This window comes from Panthera tigris, chromosome E1 (assembly GCF_018350195.1).
Source record: "Panthera tigris isolate Pti1 chromosome E1, P.tigris_Pti1_mat1.1, whole genome shotgun sequence".
Taxonomy (NCBI): Eukaryota; Metazoa; Chordata; class Mammalia; order Carnivora; family Felidae; genus Panthera; species Panthera tigris.
The window spans coordinates 622,217-640,739 of record NC_056673.1 but is presented as its reverse complement, the minus strand read 5'-3'; the positions used below and the strand labels follow the sequence as shown (position 1 = coordinate 640,739).

General features: G+C 66.8%; 3 protein-coding genes across 5 annotated transcripts in view; 2 read left to right on the top strand and 1 right to left on the bottom strand.

Moving 5' to 3' along the window:
• Positions 1 to 411: 411 nt before the first annotated feature.
• Positions 412 to 3,344, top strand: GGT6 (gamma-glutamyltransferase 6). Its single transcript, XM_042966387.1, has 4 exons — positions 412 to 663; positions 1,228 to 1,412; positions 1,503 to 1,616; positions 1,873 to 3,344. The coding sequence occupies exons 1-4, from the start codon at positions 518 to 520 to the stop codon at positions 2,901 to 2,903; spliced, it is 1,476 nt and encodes a 491-aa protein (XP_042822321.1). The 5' UTR covers positions 412 to 517; the 3' UTR covers positions 2,904 to 3,344.
• A 917-nt stretch (positions 3,345 to 4,261) lies between these two features.
• On the top strand, positions 4,262 to 17,385 carry MYBBP1A (MYB binding protein 1a). The gene is made up of 26 exons (XM_042966283.1): positions 4,262 to 4,478; positions 4,658 to 4,753; positions 5,451 to 5,534; positions 5,620 to 5,694; positions 5,795 to 5,902; positions 7,016 to 7,191; positions 7,307 to 7,474; positions 7,588 to 7,705; positions 8,664 to 8,959; positions 9,199 to 9,309; positions 9,771 to 9,896; positions 9,984 to 10,151; positions 10,240 to 10,345; positions 11,636 to 11,732; positions 11,861 to 12,012; positions 12,318 to 12,398; positions 12,485 to 12,640; positions 12,722 to 12,904; positions 12,991 to 13,148; positions 14,045 to 14,285; positions 14,488 to 14,613; positions 14,694 to 14,762; positions 15,278 to 15,391; positions 15,577 to 15,678; positions 16,235 to 16,371; positions 16,570 to 17,385. The coding sequence occupies exons 1-26, from the start codon at positions 4,272 to 4,274 to the stop codon at positions 17,126 to 17,128; spliced, it is 4,014 nt and encodes a 1,337-aa protein (XP_042822217.1). The 5' UTR covers positions 4,262 to 4,271; the 3' UTR covers positions 17,129 to 17,385.
• SPNS2 (sphingolipid transporter 2) overlaps positions 17,251 to 18,523 on the bottom strand; it is a 29,428-nt gene continuing 28,155 nt past the window's right edge. For 2 of the 3 annotated variants that reach the window (XM_042966285.1, XM_042966284.1), the window contains one exon: positions 17,251 to 18,213. In XM_042966285.1, coding sequence (XP_042822219.1) covers positions 17,817 to 18,213 — 397 coding nt within the window. In that variant the 3' untranslated portion in view covers positions 17,251 to 17,816. The remainder of the gene's footprint in view (positions 18,214 to 18,523) is intronic. The other variant, XM_042966286.1, reaches the window with a different exon arrangement.

The following is an 18,523-nucleotide window of genomic DNA, read 5'->3' as shown; positions in this document are numbered from 1 at the left end:
CCCCAAGAGGTCTGTGGTGCCACCTGCTGGGCAAGAGCCACATGACGCCCAGGGAGTCCCCTTCCCCGCCCCAGGGGCTCCTCCCCAGACAGAGAAATGCAGACCCCAGCAGAGGCCAGACATGTCCACACGGGGACCCGGTCACAGGCTGAGCCCTGACCCAACCCACACCGAGTGCTGAACAGGCCAGGGGATCCCGTGGTTGCGTCCCCAGAAAGGCAGGGGTCGGCAGGGGTCGGCGGGGGTCCTGGGTCTCCGGGCTGCGGCTGTGGCTCCCCCCTCACAGAGCTGCTCCCCCTGACGGGCTCCCCAGCCGCGAGAGCCCCCAGGCCCCGCGCCCTAGTGGAGCAGGCTCACGCGCAGCCTCCCTGGCTCCGTGCCCTGCCCAGACCTGTTCTAGAAACACACCACCCTTCCCCACGGCTGCCTCCACCTCCCACCAGCCAAGCGCAGGCGAGGCCGGGACTCAGCTGGGAAGGCCGGCAGGCAGGAGGGCTGGGGTGGCCTCCGCGGGGCCATGGAACCCACAGCAGGGCCCGTGCTGTACCGACAGCTGCAGCTCTGGGATCCAAGCTTGGAGTCCGGGCAGGAGGAGGAGGAGGAAGAGGAGGAGACCTCGGAGCTGGTCGTTCCTGACCCCCGGAGGCCCCAGGACTCCTCTAGGTGAGTCAGGGAGGGTTCTGGGCACCCGGCAACTCGGGCCTGAGGCTGGTAAGTCCCTCCCTCTGAGGGAGCCCCTAAGGTGGGGGCAGGTGTCGGACTGCCCCACGCCTGGCTCGGCTCCAGGAACTTTCTGGGTGAACAGGGGAGGAGCGGAGCTGCGGCCCCAGACCTGGCCTCCGAAGGGACATCTGTACGAGGCCTGCCCGGCCAGCTGCTCTGCCAAGGGCTCCCAGCCCCCACTCCTGGTGCACCTGCCAGGCAGGTTGGAGCCGGGCCGCACCCAGCTAGGCCCCGCTCCCCACCCAGCCAAGCCCACCTGCGGCCTCCCTCCTGCCTCTCCAACCTCCTCCCCAGGGGCTCCCTCCCTAGCTGTCCTCGGTGTCCCCAAGCTCCTTCCAATCGCCGTGTCTCGTCCACGCCCTCTACCAGGAGGCCTTTCTCCTTGGCAAAACTGTAGTCCTCACACAAGTAAGACCAAGTTTTGGGGAAACGTCCCCTGGGTCCTCTCGGGGCTCTTGGTGGCCCTCCCGCCCCGGTCCTGGCTCAGGACACCCCTCTCTGCAGGGACGAGGCCGGTGGGCTGCCCGGGGCCTGGGCCCGCCTGGTCGCGGCCCTGCTACTCCTGGCCGTTGGCTTCTCCCTGGCGGTCAGGCGGCTCCACGCCAGCAGCGGCTCTGCGGCCCCTCCTCCCAGCGGGCACTCCCACCACCCCGGCGTGTACCACCACGGGGGCGTCGTCAGCCCTGCAGGTCAGAGCGGGGAGCCGCTGGGGGAGGGGGGACGGGCCGGGGTCACGGTCCCGGGACGGCCACCCCCCCGACGGTCTCCTCTTGCTGCAGCCACGTGCTCCCACCTGGGCCGAGAGCTGCTCGTCGCCGGGGGCAACGTTGTGGACGCCGGAGTGGGAGCTGCTCTGTGCCTGGCGGTGGTACACCCTCACGCCACGGGGCTAGGTCAGTGACCCACAGCCCCAGGTCTGCTCTTGGGCCCTGACCTCGGGGCTGCTTAGTGGCAGGACCTGGGACTCAGGCGGTAGCCCCAACCCTGGATCGTGGCCCCGGCTCCCACGTCCGTGTGGTCTTGACCCCCGTCTCCAGGCCTAGTGAGCAACTCCTGACCTCAGGCCGAGTCGGTGACCCTTCACCTGGGCTACCGAGTCCCCCTGACCCCCGTGCCCTGACTCCCGTGTGACCCCTTCATCTCCTCCAGGTGCCACGTTCTGGGGCCTCTTCCACAATAGCACCTCGGGCAGTTCCACTGCCCTGACGCCAGGTCCGGCCCGGACGCTGGCCCCCGGCCTGGGGCTGCCGTCCGCTCTGCCGGCCCTGCGCCTGCTGCACGCACACTTCGGCCGCCTGCCCTGGTCACGCCTGCTGGTGGGCCCGGCCACGCTGGCTCAAGACGGCTTCCTGGTGGATACAGCCCTGGCCGGGGCCCTGGCCGCCCGGAGCACGGAGGGCCTCTGTCCACTGCTCTGCCACGCCGACGGGACCCCGCTGGGCCCCGGGGCCCGCGCCACCAACCCCAAACTGGCCGCCGTGCTACGCGGGGCGGCACTGGCCCCCACCCCAGACCTTGCCGGGGACGCCCTGCTGAGTCTGCTGGCCAGAGACCTGGGGCTGCGGGGACCCTCGCCTGGGCCCGGGCCCACCCTGGAGCCAGCCCTGCAGCTACCTATGCCCCAGGGCATCCTGTCCACCACCCCCAGCCCCTCAGCTGGCCCAGAACTGCTGGCGAGGGTGGAGGCGGCCTTGCGCTCTGGAGGGCCCAGCCCTGACCCCTGCCTGTTAGTCCCACGAGCTCCCGTGACCCCCGGGAGCGGCGTCCTGGCCACCATAGACAGCAGCGGCTCTGTGCTCCTCCTCACCTCCTCACTCAACAGCTCCTTTGGCTCTGGACATCTGTCCCCAAGCACCGGGGTTCTGCTGAGCGACCTGGTGGCCGAGTCTGCAAGTGGGGGCTGGGCTTGCCCCCTCGTCCTCCATGGTGGCTCTGATGACACAGAGGCTGATGTGTTGGGGCTGGTGGCTTCAGGAAACCCCGTAGTGGCCAGAGTCACGACTCGTGCCCTGCTCAGTCGCCTGGCGGGGCCCCAAGCCCAGGCCCAGCAGCAGCAGCAGGGACCAACACAGAGCCCTAGCATTTGTGGTCAAGGGACCCTGCTCCAGGTAGCTGCTCACGCAGAGCATGCTCACGTCTCCAGTGTCCCCAGTGGCTGCTGCACCTTCCAGGGCTTCTAAGTGTGGGGCAGTGGCCAGCAGGGCGTGGACCGGGTGGGGGTCTCCAGCCTGGACGCAGGGACAGAGCAGGCCCAGCAGTGATGAAGTGCATACAGAGCACACTGCCAGCTCAGGCCCACAACCTCTGGCCTGGATTGGAGTTAGTCAGTTACCTGGACTGGAGTTCTGGCTCTTTTTTTTCAGTTAAGGAACCCAGGGACAATGAGGAAAGAGCCCCAGGCCCCGGGGCCAACCCTGAGTTCAGATCCAGCCCTGAGAAGGACAGGTAGAAAGACGCCAAGCCCCTGCCTTGGCTCCAGGCCCCACGGGCAAGGCTGGCAGAGCCCGGGGTACTGCTGGCCTCTCTGTCCTTCCCTTCAGGCCACCCTCTGCTGATCTGTGTCAACGGGGCTGGAAACAAAATAAAGATCAAGTCTCCTGGATGCCTTGTGCCATTCCTGTTCTTAGTTTCCCATCAGCCTGTGAAGTGTTCGGTGTGGCGGCTTCCCCCTTGGGCAGCACAGCTGACCTGCACCCAGACAGGCAGAGGCTGGGCCCTGCCTTTCAGCTTTCCCCTGCTCTGCTCACCTCGGGCCCCCTGGGGCACCATGTTTTCATCTCATTTTCCAAGACAGGCAGCAGGGGTTGAGAGGAGGAACAGAAGATACCCTACGGGCCTGGGTCCAAAAGTGGCCGCAGCTGGGGTGTGGGATTTGGCTGGGGGACGGAGCGGGGCGGGGCTTGGCCCTGACATTGCCTGCCTCCCACGTCCCCCCAGGGCTGGGGTCCCTCGGGACTATAACCCTCTAGAGACAGCTTCTCCAGGCCAGAAGCTGGGGAGGCCCTCTGTATTCCCGCCCGCCCTTGGAAAAGTTATGTCTGATTTTGTAGAACCCTTGATCAGCAAAGAGAATCCTCCCCCAGCTCAGTGGATGGTACCACCATCTACCCAGCTATTTTAGCCCCAAACCTGGCATCGCTCTCTTTTCTGCTCCCCCACATCCATCCCTCCTTACCAGCTCCAAATTAGCTGGAATCTGACCTCATTTCATATTACACTGCGGTCTGTCTCTAACGGTTCTTCCTGCTTCTCCCTCGGCAATCCGACAATCCATTCCCCACGTAGCCACAGAACAATCTTTTAAAAATGTAAATAGGATCAAGGCTTGCCCTTGCATAAAACCCTCCGACAACTTCCCATCCACGCTCCGATTAAACCCAGTAGCGAAAGTACCCCCCCCCGCCCCCGGGGCCGGGCTGGCCCCGCCCCCAGCCGCCATAGGCCCCGCCCCTCCCGACGAGACCCCGCCCCCCGCGGCCAGTCCAGTGCGCACGCGCGGCGACCTGACCCGGAAGAGGTCGTCTTCAGAGCCCACGTGTTCGAGGAGCATGGCGGAGATGGAGAGTCAGGACGTCGCCGAGCCCATGGCCCCCGGGGAGGCGAGCGAGAGCGGCGCCCGGCCCGCCGACCGTGAGGGCCTGCTGAAGCACAGCCGCGAGTTCCTGGACTTCTTCTGGGACATCGCGAAGCCTCAGCAGGAGACGCGGCTGGAGGCCACGGAGAAGCTGCTGGAGTACTTGCGCGCGAGGCCCCAGGTACGGTGGCGGGGCCCGGGGCGGGGGGCTGCGTGCCTGCGGCGGAGAAGCGGCGGCGGCGGCGGCGGCGGCGGCGGCGGCGGGAGCTGGGCCCGGGTGCCCCGGTGAGCGCGCCCCGAGGGGCGGGGGTGGGCCCGCGCGGGACGGCTCCACACTGGCGGGTGTGCTTGGGTCCGCAGGGAGCCGAGATGAAGTACGCCCTGAAGCGCCTCATCACTGGGCTCGGGGTCGGGCGAGAGACCGCCCGGCCCTGCTACAGTCTGGCCCTGGCACAGGTGAGGCGGTGGCTCCTGGAAGGGCCCAGCCGTGCTGGTCGGAGGCTGAGGGGTGAGGAGGGCAGTGGTCTGAGCGGACGCTGGAGGTGGGCCCGGGGGGGGGGGGGGGTTGGGGACCGGGCTGATGTCCTCACGTGGAGGTGGAAAGTGCCTCTGCAAGGCCCGCGTACAGAGAAGCCCGGTCAGGTGGAGGAGGATGGTAAGTGGGTTGGCCAGCCCCCCGGGGTGCGTCTGCTGGGCATAGTCAGCTCTGGGCTGGGTTCTGACCTGGGCAAGGCTCAGGGCTCTTTTCAGCTGCTTGTAGGCCACCCCTTGAGGAACGGGGGCAATGGGCGGGTGGGGGGCAGGTGCGAGGGATAAAGTTCCAGTCCTTTAGGAGGGTCGTGGGGGAGCTCAGAGCAGGCTGTGGAGACAGACTGGGAGTCTCAGGCATTCTAGGCTCCAGAGGAGGTACTTCCTGAACCCGGGGCGGTCATGAGGCAGAGAGGCAAGATTCTGGTTCATCTGAGCAGCGGTGCTCCACACGAGCACTCCTTTGGGGGGGGGGGTGCGGCAAGCAGTCTCAGAGGCAGCCTTGGGGTGGGGGCAGGGGCCCAGGTCCTCTGGGCCGAAGTTGAAGGGAGTCGGAGAAGGCTGAGGTCTGTTGGGTGGGGCTGGACATCCCCCGACCCCTGTCGCGACCCCCCTCTCCCGCCAGCTGTTACAGTCTTTTGAAGACATCCCCTTGTGCAGCATTTTGCAGCAGATACAAGAGAAGCACGACCTGCAGAAGGTCAAGAAGGTGAGAGTGAGCGGCTTGAGGGGGATCTCAGCCCCTGGGTGGGGACACTGGGCCCTTCTCACTGGCACCTGAAATTCTTTTCCAGGCGACGATGAGACCTGCTCTGTTCGCAAACCTGTTTGGGGTGCTCGCCCTCTTTCAGTCAGGCAGGCTGGTGAAGGTAGGAGATTTGGCGGGGGACTGCACTGGTGGGGAGTGACGGGGGGTTGGGGGGACAGCGGCACGCCCTCCTCATGCCCTGCCCCCTCTGTGGGCGCCAGGACCCAGAGGCGCTGATGAAGTCGGTGAAGCTGCTGCAGACCCTGGCCCAGCACCACAGCCACCTGCAGGAGCAGCCCCAGAAGGCCCTGGTGGACATCCTGTCGGAGGTACGGGCTTCACAGCTGCGGGGCCTCGGGTAGCGCTCCCTGGCACCCGAGCACAGAGAGGAAGCATCAGAACGCCCGGCCAGCATCGGCCTGCAGAATCGTGAGAGCGTGCAGCCTGACGCCGATCGGGATCTGAATTAAAAAGCGGAACGGGAGCGAGCGTAGTTGAGTGACGTGTGTTAGTGAACCTAACGTGTTCGACGTGTTGTTTGAGCACGCCATCGGTGCAGAAGGTTGCAGAGGATGGTATCTTGCGTTCTCCATCGAGTTTCCGGAATCCAGCATGTGGGTTATGCTTAATACGCGTCTCCACTTAGGTCAGCCCGTTCTAAGAGCCCAGGGGCTGCCGTGTTGGACGGTGCGGTTCTAGAACAGTCCCTGGCACGTGGCAAGTATATCAAACGTGCTTGCCGTTGTTGTTTTGGATAGAGCTGGCCCCCCAGGTCTCTGCTGCCCTGCGTGGGACATGGAGGCGGGCTAGTCCCTGGAACTCTTTGCTCCCGAGGACAAGACAAAGACTGGCATAGCCCTGGCCCCAGAGCTGGGAGGACCAGGCTTCAAATAAATCTCAGCTGTCTACTCAGGGCACCTTGTATAACAAATGAGCTAATTCAGAAAAAAACAAGGAACAATTATGAGGGCCCTCAATTAGCGTCAGCTGGGTAGTTGTTAAAAACCCAGTGTCCTGGGATTGGGGGTTTGAGCTTTTTTTTTTTTTTTTTTTTTTTTTAATTTTTTTTTAACGTTTATTTATTTTTGAGACAGAGGGAGACAGAGCGTGAACAGGGGAGGGGCAGAGAGAGAGGGAGACACAGAATCCGAAACGGGCTCCAGGCTCTGAGCTGTCGGCACAGAGCCCGACGCGGGGCTCGAACTCACAGACCGTGAGATCATGACCTGAGCCGACGTCGGACGCTTAACCGACTGAGCCACCCAGGCGCCCCGGGGATTTGAGCTTTTAAACACCTGGTACTGGTGCCGATGCCTCGTGGTGGGTTGTGGCTGCGCCACCTCAGACTGGCACTGTGTCGGGGCCTCACGGGAGTGTGGAAGGGGGAGGGCAAAGGATGCTGGGAGGGGGCCCCTCCCCCAATCCGCGCCTCCCGTGCCCAGGTCCCAGAGGCCACGCTGCAGGAGATCCTGCCGAAAGTCCTCAGAGCCGACCTGAATTCGGTGCTCGGCTCCCCCGAGCACCTAGAGCTCTTCCTCCTGGCCCGGCAGAAGGTGCCCCGCAAGCTGGAGGAGCTGATGGGACCAGTCAGCCTGTTCTCGGATGAGAACGTCCCCAGGTACGGGGTGGGGGGGGGGGGGGGGGGGCGGGCAGGGCGCTGCCCCTGGCCCCGCACAGGTTGGTGGTGTGGATGGGGTGCTCCTGCCGTCTGAGTCCCCTCACCCCGTCCCCAGACTGGTGAGCGTACTGAAGATGGCCGCCGCCTCCGTGAAGAAGGAGCGGAAGCTGCCGGCTGTTGCTCTGGACCTGCTCCGCCTGGCGCTGCAGGAGGGCAAGTTCCCCCGGTTCTGGAAGGACGTGGTGGAGCAGGGGCTGCTGAAGAAGCAGTCCTGGCCAGCCAGGTGCGCGTGGTGCCCGTCCTTTTCCCCTCCCCTGCTTGTGGGCGGGGCGGGCTCGGGGCCCCACGTCCGCCAGGGCGGCTGGACTCTGACAGGCTCCGCCGTGCACCCCGCAGCTACCTGTGTTTCCGCCTGCTGGGCGCAGCCCTGCCCCTGCTGTCCGCAGAGCAGCTGCCCCTGGTGATGCGGGGGGACCTGATCCGGCATTTTGGGGAGCACATGGTCACTGCTAAGGTGGGTATTCCCCCCACCCCCACCCCGGCAGCCCCGCACTGTCAGCAGGGGCGGGGCACCGGGGTTCCTGGTGGGGAAGAGGGGCAGGCCGCCTCTGGGATCAGCCGGCTTCTGGTTTGCTGCAACATCCAGGGGTCTTCCTGCCTCAGTGGTCTCGCTTGGGAACTGGGGTTCTCTTCCCTCCGGGTGATGGGAGCTACCTGAGTTCCCCCAGGCCTCCCCCTGTGAATGGAGTTCGGGCAGGGTCGGTTGTTCGGGCCTCAGGCCCCTCGGCAGAGGCACGTGCAGCCCTCAGTCCCCCAGGCCTCCCCCACCCCGGCTGGGGAGAGCCCTTGTCCCCCACCGGTGTGCCCCGCACTAGGCCCAAGCAGCGGACGGGAGAAGCAGGTGCCGATCAGGAGTTCGGGGTCAGGAGCCAGGGCTTGTCTGCTGGCCAAGAGCAGAGGAGCGTTGTCCCCCTCGGCCGCTGTGAGGACAGTAGGGGGAAAGCCCGTGGAGGTTACCGCGCCAGGTGCCCAGGAGGTGCTGCTGTGATGCAGTCCTCCCCTCCGGACCGCCAGCTTCGTGCTTCTATGGGGGCGGGCCCAGCTCCAGAGCGGAGGGCGGCCCACATCCCAGTGCAGACGGTTGTCGTGAATGTGACGCGAATGGGCTGTGCACCCACGAGGGAAGTGCTCAGTTTTGAGCCCCACGGTGACAGCTAGGAGCTAGAGAGCTGGGTGTGGACCCAGGTCAGGTTGGTGGCCCAGCCTGGACTCTGCTATACCCTCGGTCCAGCCTGGACAACAGCCCGTCCTGGTGCAGTGAGAAGGGGGAAGGAGGGGCCTCCTGGGGCCGGGGCCCTCGGGGCCTGGCTGTGTGTGGGGAGGAGGCGTGCCGGGCCTCAGGCGCGCCTGTTGGACGAGAGCCGTGGGATCCTCCTGGCGGGTGACCCCAGTGTTGGGCCTGACTCTTGCAGCTCCCAAACCAGTTCAAGTTTGCTCCGGAGATGAACGAGTACGTGGGTGCCTTCCTGGAAGGCTGCCGTGCTGACCCCGAGCGGCAGTTGGCGGTGGTGGTGGCCTTCACCTCTGTCACCAACCAGGGCCTTCCTGTCCTGCCTACCTTCTGGAGGGCTGTGAGGTTCCTGAGTCCCCCCGCCCTCAAGGGCTACGTGGCCTGGCTACGGACCATGTTTCTCCGGCCCGATCTGGACTCCTTGGTGGACTTCAGCACCAGCAACCAGAAGAAAGCCCAGGATGCTTCGCTGCACGTGTGAGTGGCCCCGCTGAGCCCAGAGCTCGGGCCCAGGGCCCGGGTGGGGGCGGGGAAGAAAGGGCCGCAGCCAAGCCATGGCTCCCAAAGAAGGCCTCTGTTTCCCCTTGTTTTCCCTGGGCGGGGGGGGGGGGGGGGGGGGGGGGGGATGTTGGTCTGTCTGTCTGTCTGCGGGGAGGGGCAGAGGAGGACCGTTGTGCTGTCTCTGAGTGGCTCCCTACCTGGCTCTCCCCCACCAGGCCCGAGCGCGCCGTGTCCCGGCTGCGGAAGTGGCTCATCCTGCGCCTGGTCAGCATCGTGGACACCTTGCACGTGGAGAAGGAGGAGGATGTGATTGAGGAGGTGGCCAGGTGTGAGCAGGCTGTCCCCAGCTCCCTGGAGGGGGACCAAGAATTGGGTCTTCCCGGAGCCAGAAGGCTCGGGTCAGGTCGTCGGGTGGAGGCAGGCCATTCTCGCCCCTGAGGCAGAGGGGGTTTGGGGACCATCCTTGAGAGGCCCCGTGAGGAGGGGACCCAGGGAGTGTGGAGCTGGGGGGCCACAGGCGTCGGCGATGTCAGGGAACCCCCCCGCACTGGCCTCGTCTGCCGCCTCACGCAGCCCTCGTTTGCAGAGCCCGTGCTGTGACTTGGCGGGACGTAGCCGTGGGTCCACCTCCGTTCCAAGGGCCAGATCCTGCTTCTGTTCCCAGTTCAGGCCCGGTTGTGTTCAGCGGGAGGTCCAGACTTGGGAGACGTTCTCTCTGCCACCAGGCCCTGGGTGGTGCCCTCGTGGGAGGGGGCCGCTGAGACCTGTGCTCCCCCCGCCCCCACAGGTTTTGCTTCTTCCACTCGTTCTTCGAAGCGAAGAAGCCCACGTCCCAGATCCCAGAGACCGAGCAGCGCTTCTCCTTTCCTCTGGAGAGTCGGACGCGGGAGGCGGTCGGCAGCGCCTTCTTCAGGTGGGCGGCCGTGGAGAGGGCAGGGCGGGCAGGTGGCCCCGAGAGCCCTCGGCCCGGCTGGTGACCCCGGCCCCTGCACTCCCCCAGCCTGCTGCAGACCCTCAGCACCCAGTGCAGGCAGGCGCCCGAGCAGACACAGGACAGCCAGCCCTGGACCTACCGCCTGGTCCGGTTTGCAGACTCGCTGCTGAACCACAGCCGGAACGTGGCCGCCCTGACGCCCTTCACGGCGCAGCAGCGCCAGGCCTGGGACCGGTGAGGGGGTGGGGTTTCCCGGGGGGGCCGGTGGGATGCCCTGGGGTCCGGAGGGCAGCGGCCTGAGAGCGTGCCCGGCTCCCCCCAGGATGCTGCAGAGTGTGCGGGAACTGGAGGCCACCTCCTCGGGGGCCAGGGCCAAGGCCGCTGCCTTCCAGCACCTGCTTCTCCTGGTGGGCATCTACCTCTTCAAGGTATGGCACTTGGGGTCTGGGGCACCACGGCTTTCCTCCCGACGGGGCTGGGGGCGGGGGGTGGGAGGTGCTCTGGGTGGACCACAGCCCGAGAACAGTCGCTCCGTCCACCCCATGGCCAGTTGTGTCCTGAGCTCTCCGTGCGGCGTCTCTGATCTGTGACCCCCCCCCGCCCCGCTGACTGGTGGGGCGAGTAGCGCTCAGGCCACACACACAGCTGTTGGCGGGGGTTCAGATACCAGGTCTGACCGCACGGCCCCCCCCCCAGGCCCCCCAGCATTGCCTCACTGAGCAGAGGTGGTGGGCGTGGAGGGGAAAGTGCCTCCTTCCCGGGAGGGCCTGACTCTGGGCAGGCCTGTCCCCAGGGGCGCTGCTGTCCTCTCTGATGCCCGAGGACAAGGTCCCGCCTGTGCTCCTGCAGCCTCTCCCGCGGGAATCCAGGGTGGCCGGTGGGGTTAGCGTGTGTTCCTGTCGCCGCCCAGCCCGCGGTCCCGTGCCGTGTCGCTGTGTCCCCACGTTGGTTCTCGTACGCCAGACCGAGGTGTCTCTAGATCCAGCGTTGTCTCCCTTTCTGTGCCAGCAACTCGTGACCCTCCTGCTTCCTCTGGTTTCTCAGGAGCTTTTTCTTCCCAGGCCACGGGGTGGGGTCGGGGTTCCTGCCTCTGGCTGCTGGGCTGTGGTGGTGGTTTCTGCTTCCAGGCTGCAGACGCTCTGAGCGTGGCCCGTAGGCGAGTTGTGTGTGTGCGTGGTGGCCACGGTGCCCCTCGAATGCATGGCAGCAGGGGCCCCCCTCCCCCCGCTGGTTACGGGACACGCTAGACGCCTGCCCAACCCCAGGGCCTCTTAGCTGGACGAGGAGTGAGGTGCATAAAGGGCCGGGTGTTGGGCTCTTGTCTGCCTTTCTGGTACCACAGTCACACTGACCATCTCGGGCCCCCCCAACTCACTGGGCAGTGGCTGCAGTCCGGGCTTAGCCGGGCAAGTGGGGTTCAACTGGATTTGAATTCGCTCAGGTTAATGAATTTGGGTACTTTGTAACAGTGTGGAGGTAGGCGCGGGAGGAAAATCTAGCTTTGGGGATCCAGCTGGGACAGGTTTGTGGCGACCCTGAGCTGGCTGACGTCGCCAGACTCCATGGCTTCATGTGGCTCCCGGGGTCCCGGTGAGGGACTGGCTGAGGCAGGCTGGGGGGGGCCATCCGACACCAACTGCTCGCGATTGACCAGCCCCTCCCCTGGCTCAAGGCCTGGAACGGGCCCGGTTTCTGATTCTGTCCTCGCCCTGCCACAGTCCCCCACAGAGAGCTGTGACCTCCTGGGTGACATCCAGACGTGCATCAAGAAGAGCCTGGGGGAGAAGACCCGCAGGACCCGCTCCAAGGCCACCAGTGGGTCACTGTCCCCGGGGCAGGGGGCGGGGCACGAACCATGAAGGGGCCGGGGGGGGCGGGGGGGGGGGGGGTGGCGGGGCCGGCCCAGGCTCAGCCTGCCCAGGCTCAGCCTGTCCCGTCTGCAGACCCCCAGGAGCCGCCGTGGGTGGAGGTGCTGGTGGAGATCCTGCTGGCCCTCCTGGCCCAGCCCAGCCACCTGATGCGCCAGGTGGCCCGCAGTGTGTTCAGCCACATCTGTTCCCACCTGACCCCACGTGCCCTGCAGCTAATCTTGGATGTAAGTTGGGGCCTCTGGGCAAATGGGTCCCGGGATGGGGCCTTGCAAGCACCAGGCTGCATCACGGCTGCCCTTCTGTCCCGTCGGTGTCACTGTAATGTGTTCAGGCTGCCACTGCACGAGGCCGTTCCCTGGGGTGCACCGAGGGGCCCTGGGTGTGGGTGCTGGGCGCGTGGCCTTCTCTCTCGGGCCCCGTTTTCCTTCCTGAAATAGGGACCTTTTGGCCCAGACCGCACAGGGTGTGGTTGGAGGTCTGGGGAGGTTAAAGGCTCTGCGACGGGGCGGCCGTCTGGGAATCGCTGCAGGTGCTGAACCCCGAGAAGAATGCGGACGAGGACAGCGTGGTGGTCACGGACGGCTCGGAGGAGCAGCTGGAGGGCGCAGAGGTGCGTGCCGGCCTGGGGCCGGGTGGGGCGGGCGGATGTGTAGACGCGCGTGGGAGACCGGAGGTACAGCACGGCGGCCCCCGCAGGACAGGAGCTCCGACGGCGAGGACGACAGGGCCTCGGCCGGCGAAGAGGACAGTGGCGATGACAGTGACGACAGTGAGGAGGAGGACCGCGACGCGGACGTGGACCAGGGCTTCCGGGAGCAGCTGATGGCGGTGCTGCGGGCGGGAAAGGCGTTGGTGAGCGGCGGGGCGGGGACGGGGGGGGGGGGGGGCGCGTCCGTACCCAGAGGCCAGCCGCTCACGGGCGTCGTGCCTCAGGGCGCGGTGGACGGTGAGGACGACGACGACGACGGTGATGAGCTGGGGGACGAGGCCATGATGGCCCTGGACCAGAACCTGGCCAGCCTCTTCGCCGAGCAGAAGCTGCGCATCCAGGCCCGGAAGGACGAGAAGGATAAGCTGCGGAAGGAGAAGGTTCTCCGGCGAGACTTCCAGATCCGGGTGAGCCCCAGAGCCCCCGGCGTCGCGCGGCCCGCCCTCCCCGCGACGTCCCCGCGCCCGCTGAGCCCGCCCCGTCCCGGCCGCAGGTCCTGGACCTGATCGAGGTGCTGGTGACCAAGCAGCCGGAGAGCCCGCTGGTGCTGGAGCTGCTCGAGCCCCTGCTGGACGTCATTCGGCGCAGCATGCGCACCAGCAGCACCAAGCAGGAGCAGGATCTGCTGCACAAGACGGCCCGCATCTTCACGTGAGCGCCGGCCCTCCCGCTCGGCTGTCCCGCGTCCCTCCTGGCGCCCGCTCTTTGCCGGAACCGTGGTCCTGGGGACCGCTCCCTGCCCTCGGGGTCCCCACATCGAGGAATCAGACCGATGGTGCAGCAGTGACACCCGGGGCTGTGGCCGGGGGCGGGTGGGAGGCCGGAGCACGGAGGGGTGGGGCCCAGGGGCCCCTCTTGAGGTACCAGGGAACCCTTGCCGGGAAAGGGGTCCTCGGGCCTGGAGGCCCCAGGCAGGGCAGGAAAGGTGCTCTCTCGACAGGAGCTGGTCACACACAGGTGGAGGAAGGCCTGGTGGCCCGGAGCCCATCAGCGTCGGGGGTCCACAGAGCTGTTCTCGTCAGCAGGAGCTCCCGGGGGGATAGTTTGCATTTAGGAAGGGACGATGAGTGGGTGGGTCGTCCGGAGCAGGGGGCCCAGCAGGAGAGACGACACGGAGGGCGGGGTGCAGACCTGCCTTCCGGAGCAGAGACGCGGCCTACAGACGCGAGATGCCGAGCTTAGGTCACAGAGGAATGGGAGAGAGCAGGACAGACAGTGCCCCAGGTGACGCTTCCTGGCTGTCCCTGCCACCTGTCGGGGCAGCGCTGAGCTGGTTGAGTGACCTACTTCTCTTCCCCCCGAGGACACCGACCCTCACGTTAGAAAGGGCTCAGGGGCCGCTGTCCCAGGAGGGATGGGGGGCAGACGGGAGACGTGGACCGGGTTTCCCGTGGTGCAACCTTGTCCCCGGGGGCTGGTTTCTCTGGCTCGTGCTCGGCAAATGCAGGTGGCCCTGGGCCGCCCCCTGCAGCTTTGGTCGCGTCCCTGTTCTCGGCAGGGAGGGTGGCGGAGGTGTGGTGACCGGCTCTCCCCCCACGGCCCCACAGACACCACCTGTGCCGCTCCCGGCACTACTGCCACGACGTGGGACGCCTCGTGGGGACCCTGTACGCCCAGGTGGAGCGGCTGGTGCAGCAGGCCGGCCGCCAGGCCGACGCCGCCGTGTCCCTCTACTATTTCAACGCAGCCCTGTACCTGCTCCGCGTCCTGAAAGGCAACGCTGCCGGCAAGCCTGTGTGCAAGGCCCCCAAGAAGGAGAAGGCCGGCTCCCAGCCCAAGGGACCCGAGGTGAGTGGGCCCCGCCCCGGAAGTCGCAGCCCACGGCGCACCCGGGCAGCCGGCCGGGGCCGCCTGCCCATTTCACAGATGGGGAGTGGAGGCCACGACTCCCGGGGACCCAGCTCTCAGCCTTCCGAAGGCGGTCCGGGCTCTGCCCCGTACCGGGGACCCTCTGCCCCGCGTCACACGGGCTCTCTCTCGGGTGGCCCAGGCTGCCGGCGGCTTGGATTTGAGCCTCGTGACCCCGATCTACTCATCGGCGCTGACCTCCTTCCTGACCAGGCGCAACAGTCCGCTCACCGTCACTATGTTCCTCAGTCTCTTTTCCCGGCACCCGGTGAGTATAGGGGCCGGCCCGCCCCCGGGGCCCCTGCTCAGCCCAGGCCCCACCTCACCGGCCTGTCACTTCCTCCATAGGTGCTGTGTAAGAGCCTGCTGCCCGTCGTGATCCAGCACGTGACGGGCCCAGCGCGGCCCCGCCATCAGGTAGGGACTTCCCAGGTCCCGGCCCCAGGCCTGATTTACCCCCCATGACTCACCATTGGCTGGGTGTTTGTGAGGCCCAGGAAGTGCCCGGGGCCAGGGCAGGCCCACCCCTGCCCCTTTGACCTGGTCGGCCCCTGCCCCGCCGTGTGCACGGTGTCACGGGGAGAGGGGAGGCTTTGCTCCCACCACGGCCACATCCGTGGCCTGAACCCTCGGGCTCCTCCACACACACACTCTGACCTTTGCGGCCGAGGCCCCTAGCCGTCCCCGGGCCTGGATGGGTGGGACAGGGGCTTGTGAGCCCGGAGGAAGATGGCCCTGAGCGAGTGAGAGGGGCCGGGTGCTGTCCCAGCTGCCCCCTCTGCCACGGGGGCCGCCTCTGCTCCTGGTGGGGACCGGGCCCAGGTGGCTGCTGAGGCCAGGGCCGCAGGACCCGGCAGGTGGGACCCGCAGCAGTGGCTCCTCAAGCTCGGGGCCTGCACGCTGAAGCCCCCGTGACCGCACCCCCCCCCCAGGCCCAGGCCTGCCTGCTGCTCCAGAAGGCCCTGCCCACACGGGAGCTGCGGGTGTGCTTTGATGACCCTGAGTGGGAGCAGCTGGTCAGCCAGATCCTGGTGAAGGTCACGGAGGTGAGGGCCACGGGGTGGGGGGGGGGTGGTTGCCGCCCATATTCCCGTCCAGGGTAATTTTCTGGGGCCCTGAGCCTCGGGGGGAGGGGTCTGGGCTGCCCTGCCCCCAACCCCGAGACCTCCCCTCCCTCGGGGTCCAGCGGGCAGTCCTGCAGAGCGGCTCAGCTGGCCGCCTCTTCCCCTAGAACCTGCGGACGCTGGGTGAGGCGCAGACCAAGTCAGAGCAGCAGAAGGAACTGGCGTCTTTGGGGCTGCTCAACACCCTCTTCAGGACCATTCACCAGGAGGTGGGGGCGGGGAGCGTGGGCAGGGTCGGGGTGAGCCGAGCTCACGGGAGGACGTGAGGAGGGTCCTGGCCAGCACGTTTCTGGGCCTGGGGAGGGGTGGGCCTGCGAGTGACGCGCTTACGGGCCGCCAGGAGCTGGGGGTGAGCGGTTCCCCAAGTCCAGCCCTGGGGGGTGGGGGGGAGGGGAGGGTCCAGGAGTCCTTCGTGAGGATGCTGGTCAGAGCCCACAGGCAGGGCAAGCTGGCAGGGCGTCTCGGGGAGCAGACTCCTGGGCCAAGGCTGTGCAGACCACAGGTGCACCCGGGGGGCAGTGGGTTACAAAATTAACCCATTCGCTGCGTGGCAGGGAGGGCACAGGGGGGCTCTGGGCAGAGAGAGGCCTGAGGGGGGTCGAGGAGGGGTGGGGCCTTCTGGCTGCGGGAGGGGGCTCTCCTTCCCTCCCAGGTGACGGAGGCCCGATGCACAGGCAGGAGGGGGGGCAGGACTGGGGACCCAGAGCCAGGCAGAGGCCCTGCCTCCCGTCACCTTTGCGGCCACCCTTTTCCCTGTCCCCGCAGAAGCTGACCGTGGACTTGACCGCCGTCCTGGGCGTGCTGCAGAGCAAGCAGCAGAGTCTGCAGCAGAGGGAGTGTGCGGCCGGGTCCAGCCGCCTCTTCGACCTCTACTGGCAGGCCATGAAGGCGCTGGGAGTCCAGTACGTGCCGGGAGCGGGGGGGTCCCTCCTGGGGCGCGTGCCTCAGGGTGGTCCTGGCAGGCCACGAGGGCCCTCACAGTCCAGTGGGGGCCCGCGGGACCCTCGTAGTGTGCGTTATCCCGGGGGGAGCTTTGGGGCAGCATTCGTCCCTCTGTTCCACAGGGGTGGGGTCCCTTCTCTCATTTTGCTCCCTTGCAGGCGCCCCAAGTCAGGGAAGAAGGAGGCCAAGGAAGTCCCCAGCGTCACGCAGAACCCCGTCAGCACGAAGAGGAAGAAAAAAGGATTCTTGCCAGAAACAAAGAAGCGCAAGAAGCCTAAGTCAGAGGGTCCCGCGCAAGAGGAGGGTGCCAGGCCTGCAGCCGCTGGTGAGCAGCAGCCCCCCAGCACAGGCAAGAAGAGGAGGAACAGGAGGAAGGCCACGGTGCCCGCCCAGGCCCAGGCGAAGCAGAGGCCGGCCCCGGCCCCCGCCCCCGCCGCCGCCCTCACAGGCCCCGGCACCCCCGCCAAGACCCCAAAGCCGAAGAAAAAGCGGAAGCTGTCCCAGGTGAACGGGGCCGCTGCCGTGTCCCCCGCGGAGCCTGCTGGCAAGAAGCAGCCTCAGAAGGATCTGCCCGAAAAGGGGGTCTCCGGCAAGTGCCCACAGTCCGCGCTGCCGCGGAAAAAGGCCAGGTTGTCTTTGGCCAGCAGGAGCCCCAGCCTCCTCCAGAGCGGGGCCAAGAGGAAGAAAGCGCAGCTCAGGAAGGCCCGAAAGCCCTGAGCGCGGGCCCCGCCCCAGAGACCCCAGTGTTTTCACCGTGATCTTCACAAACGAGCCGGAGGGAGCGCGTGGGGCCCCGTGTCCCCCGCCCCCGGGCTGCTCTGCTGGGGGAGCCGGCGGGCCATCATTTAAATAGGTTTATTCCTTCATTTACAAGAGGAATATATTTGGTTTTTCTCTTAAGACTCTGAGATTCACAATCAGCAGCTCTAAAAAATAAAGGAGGAGTTTGGCTTCCGGAAGGAAGAGGAGGCGAACTTGGACCTGGTTCTTGCACAACAAGAAAACATCGCTGGGGCCCCGGTTGAGGCTGGGGTGGGAGGCGGCCAGGCTGGTCTTTGGGGGTCCCACCCCCTCGCAGGTACCCCAGAGCTGGGTGAGGAGCGGGTGCCTGCCAGCTTGCACACACTGAAGCCACGCCGGCGGGAACTACGGGGCAAAGCGTCGCCTAGGCTGGCTCTTGGGGTCTCCTACCCGCCACCTTGATTCCAGCCAGTGTGCGGGGAGCGTGTGTGGAGCGGGGGCAGGGGTGTGCAAGTGCACGTCGCGGGGGGGGGGGGGGCGCGGTGGGAGTGGAGGTGCCCTGGGTGGCCCTCACCTAGGAGACCGCCAGGCCGAGCACCAGCCCCGGCAGCAGGGACCAGTGCCCCCCGGAGGGTCGTGCCCAGTGCCCAGCAGCACCCTGAGGTCAGAGCCTGAAGCTCCGCCCCGAGGCCTGGGCCGCCCCTTCTCCGTGCAGTCCAGGGTCTCCAAAGCTGCCACGTGGGAGAGTCCAGCCGCCCAGGACCATGTAAGGTGGTGACGCCCCAGGCTCTCCCCACAGACGCGCTGGGGGCTGCGTCCTCCCTGGGCCCCAGCGGCTGGGAGTCTGTCCGTCCGTGCGGCTCCCCCACACGCAGCCTTCCACGTCAGTTGAGGACGCGGCCTCTTGGTGCCACGGCCACTCGGCAGGCCCGCACCAGAGAGGGTGGGTGCCCAGCCTCGGGTCACATAGAAAGCTTCGCGTCAGCCCGGCAGGGCCGGGATGCCCTGGGACGCCTCCCAGGTAGGGCGACGGCACGGTCTCTTCGCCATCCTGGGGGCACCTAGAGAGAGAAGCCAGGTCACGGGCGGGGCTCCCTGCCGTTTGAAGAAAGAGGCCTTTCTCAGGGCTCTGGGGGCAGCAGGGGACATGGGGGTGGTGACCCTGGATCCTGCACTGCTGGGAAGCGTGGCCCCTGGAGGCCAAGTCCAGGGTGAGGTCAAATTCGGAGTCACCTGGCGCTGGGAGGGTAGAGCAGGGGCTTTCTGCCAGTCCTGGCCTGGACCCCCGCCCCCCGAACCCACCGGTCAATTCGGGCAACAGTTCTAGAGAAGCGGGCCAAGCCCAGGGTCAGTGGAACGTGCCCAGGGGAG

Bases quoted from the DNA above. Each gene is read 5' to 3' on its own strand.
- GGT6 (XM_042966387.1), top strand. From the start codon at position 518: ATGGAACCCACAGCAGGGCCCGTGCTGTACCGACAGCTGCAGCTCTGG. The intron at 664-1,227 runs GTGAGTCAGGGA...CCCTCTCTGCAG, and splicing joins AGGCCCCAGGACTCCTCTAG to GGACGAGGCCGGTGGGCTGC. The intron at 1,617-1,872 runs GTCAGTGACCCA...CATCTCCTCCAG, and splicing joins CCCTCACGCCACGGGGCTAG to GTGCCACGTTCTGGGGCCTC.
- MYBBP1A (XM_042966283.1), top strand. From the start codon at position 4,272: ATGGCGGAGATGGAGAGTCAGGACGTCGCCGAGCCCATGGCCCCCGGG. The intron at 5,535-5,619 runs GTGAGAGTGAGC...ATTCTTTTCCAG, and splicing joins ACCTGCAGAAGGTCAAGAAG to GCGACGATGAGACCTGCTCT. The intron at 7,706-8,663 runs GTGGGTATTCCC...TGACTCTTGCAG, and splicing joins AGCACATGGTCACTGCTAAG to CTCCCAAACCAGTTCAAGTT.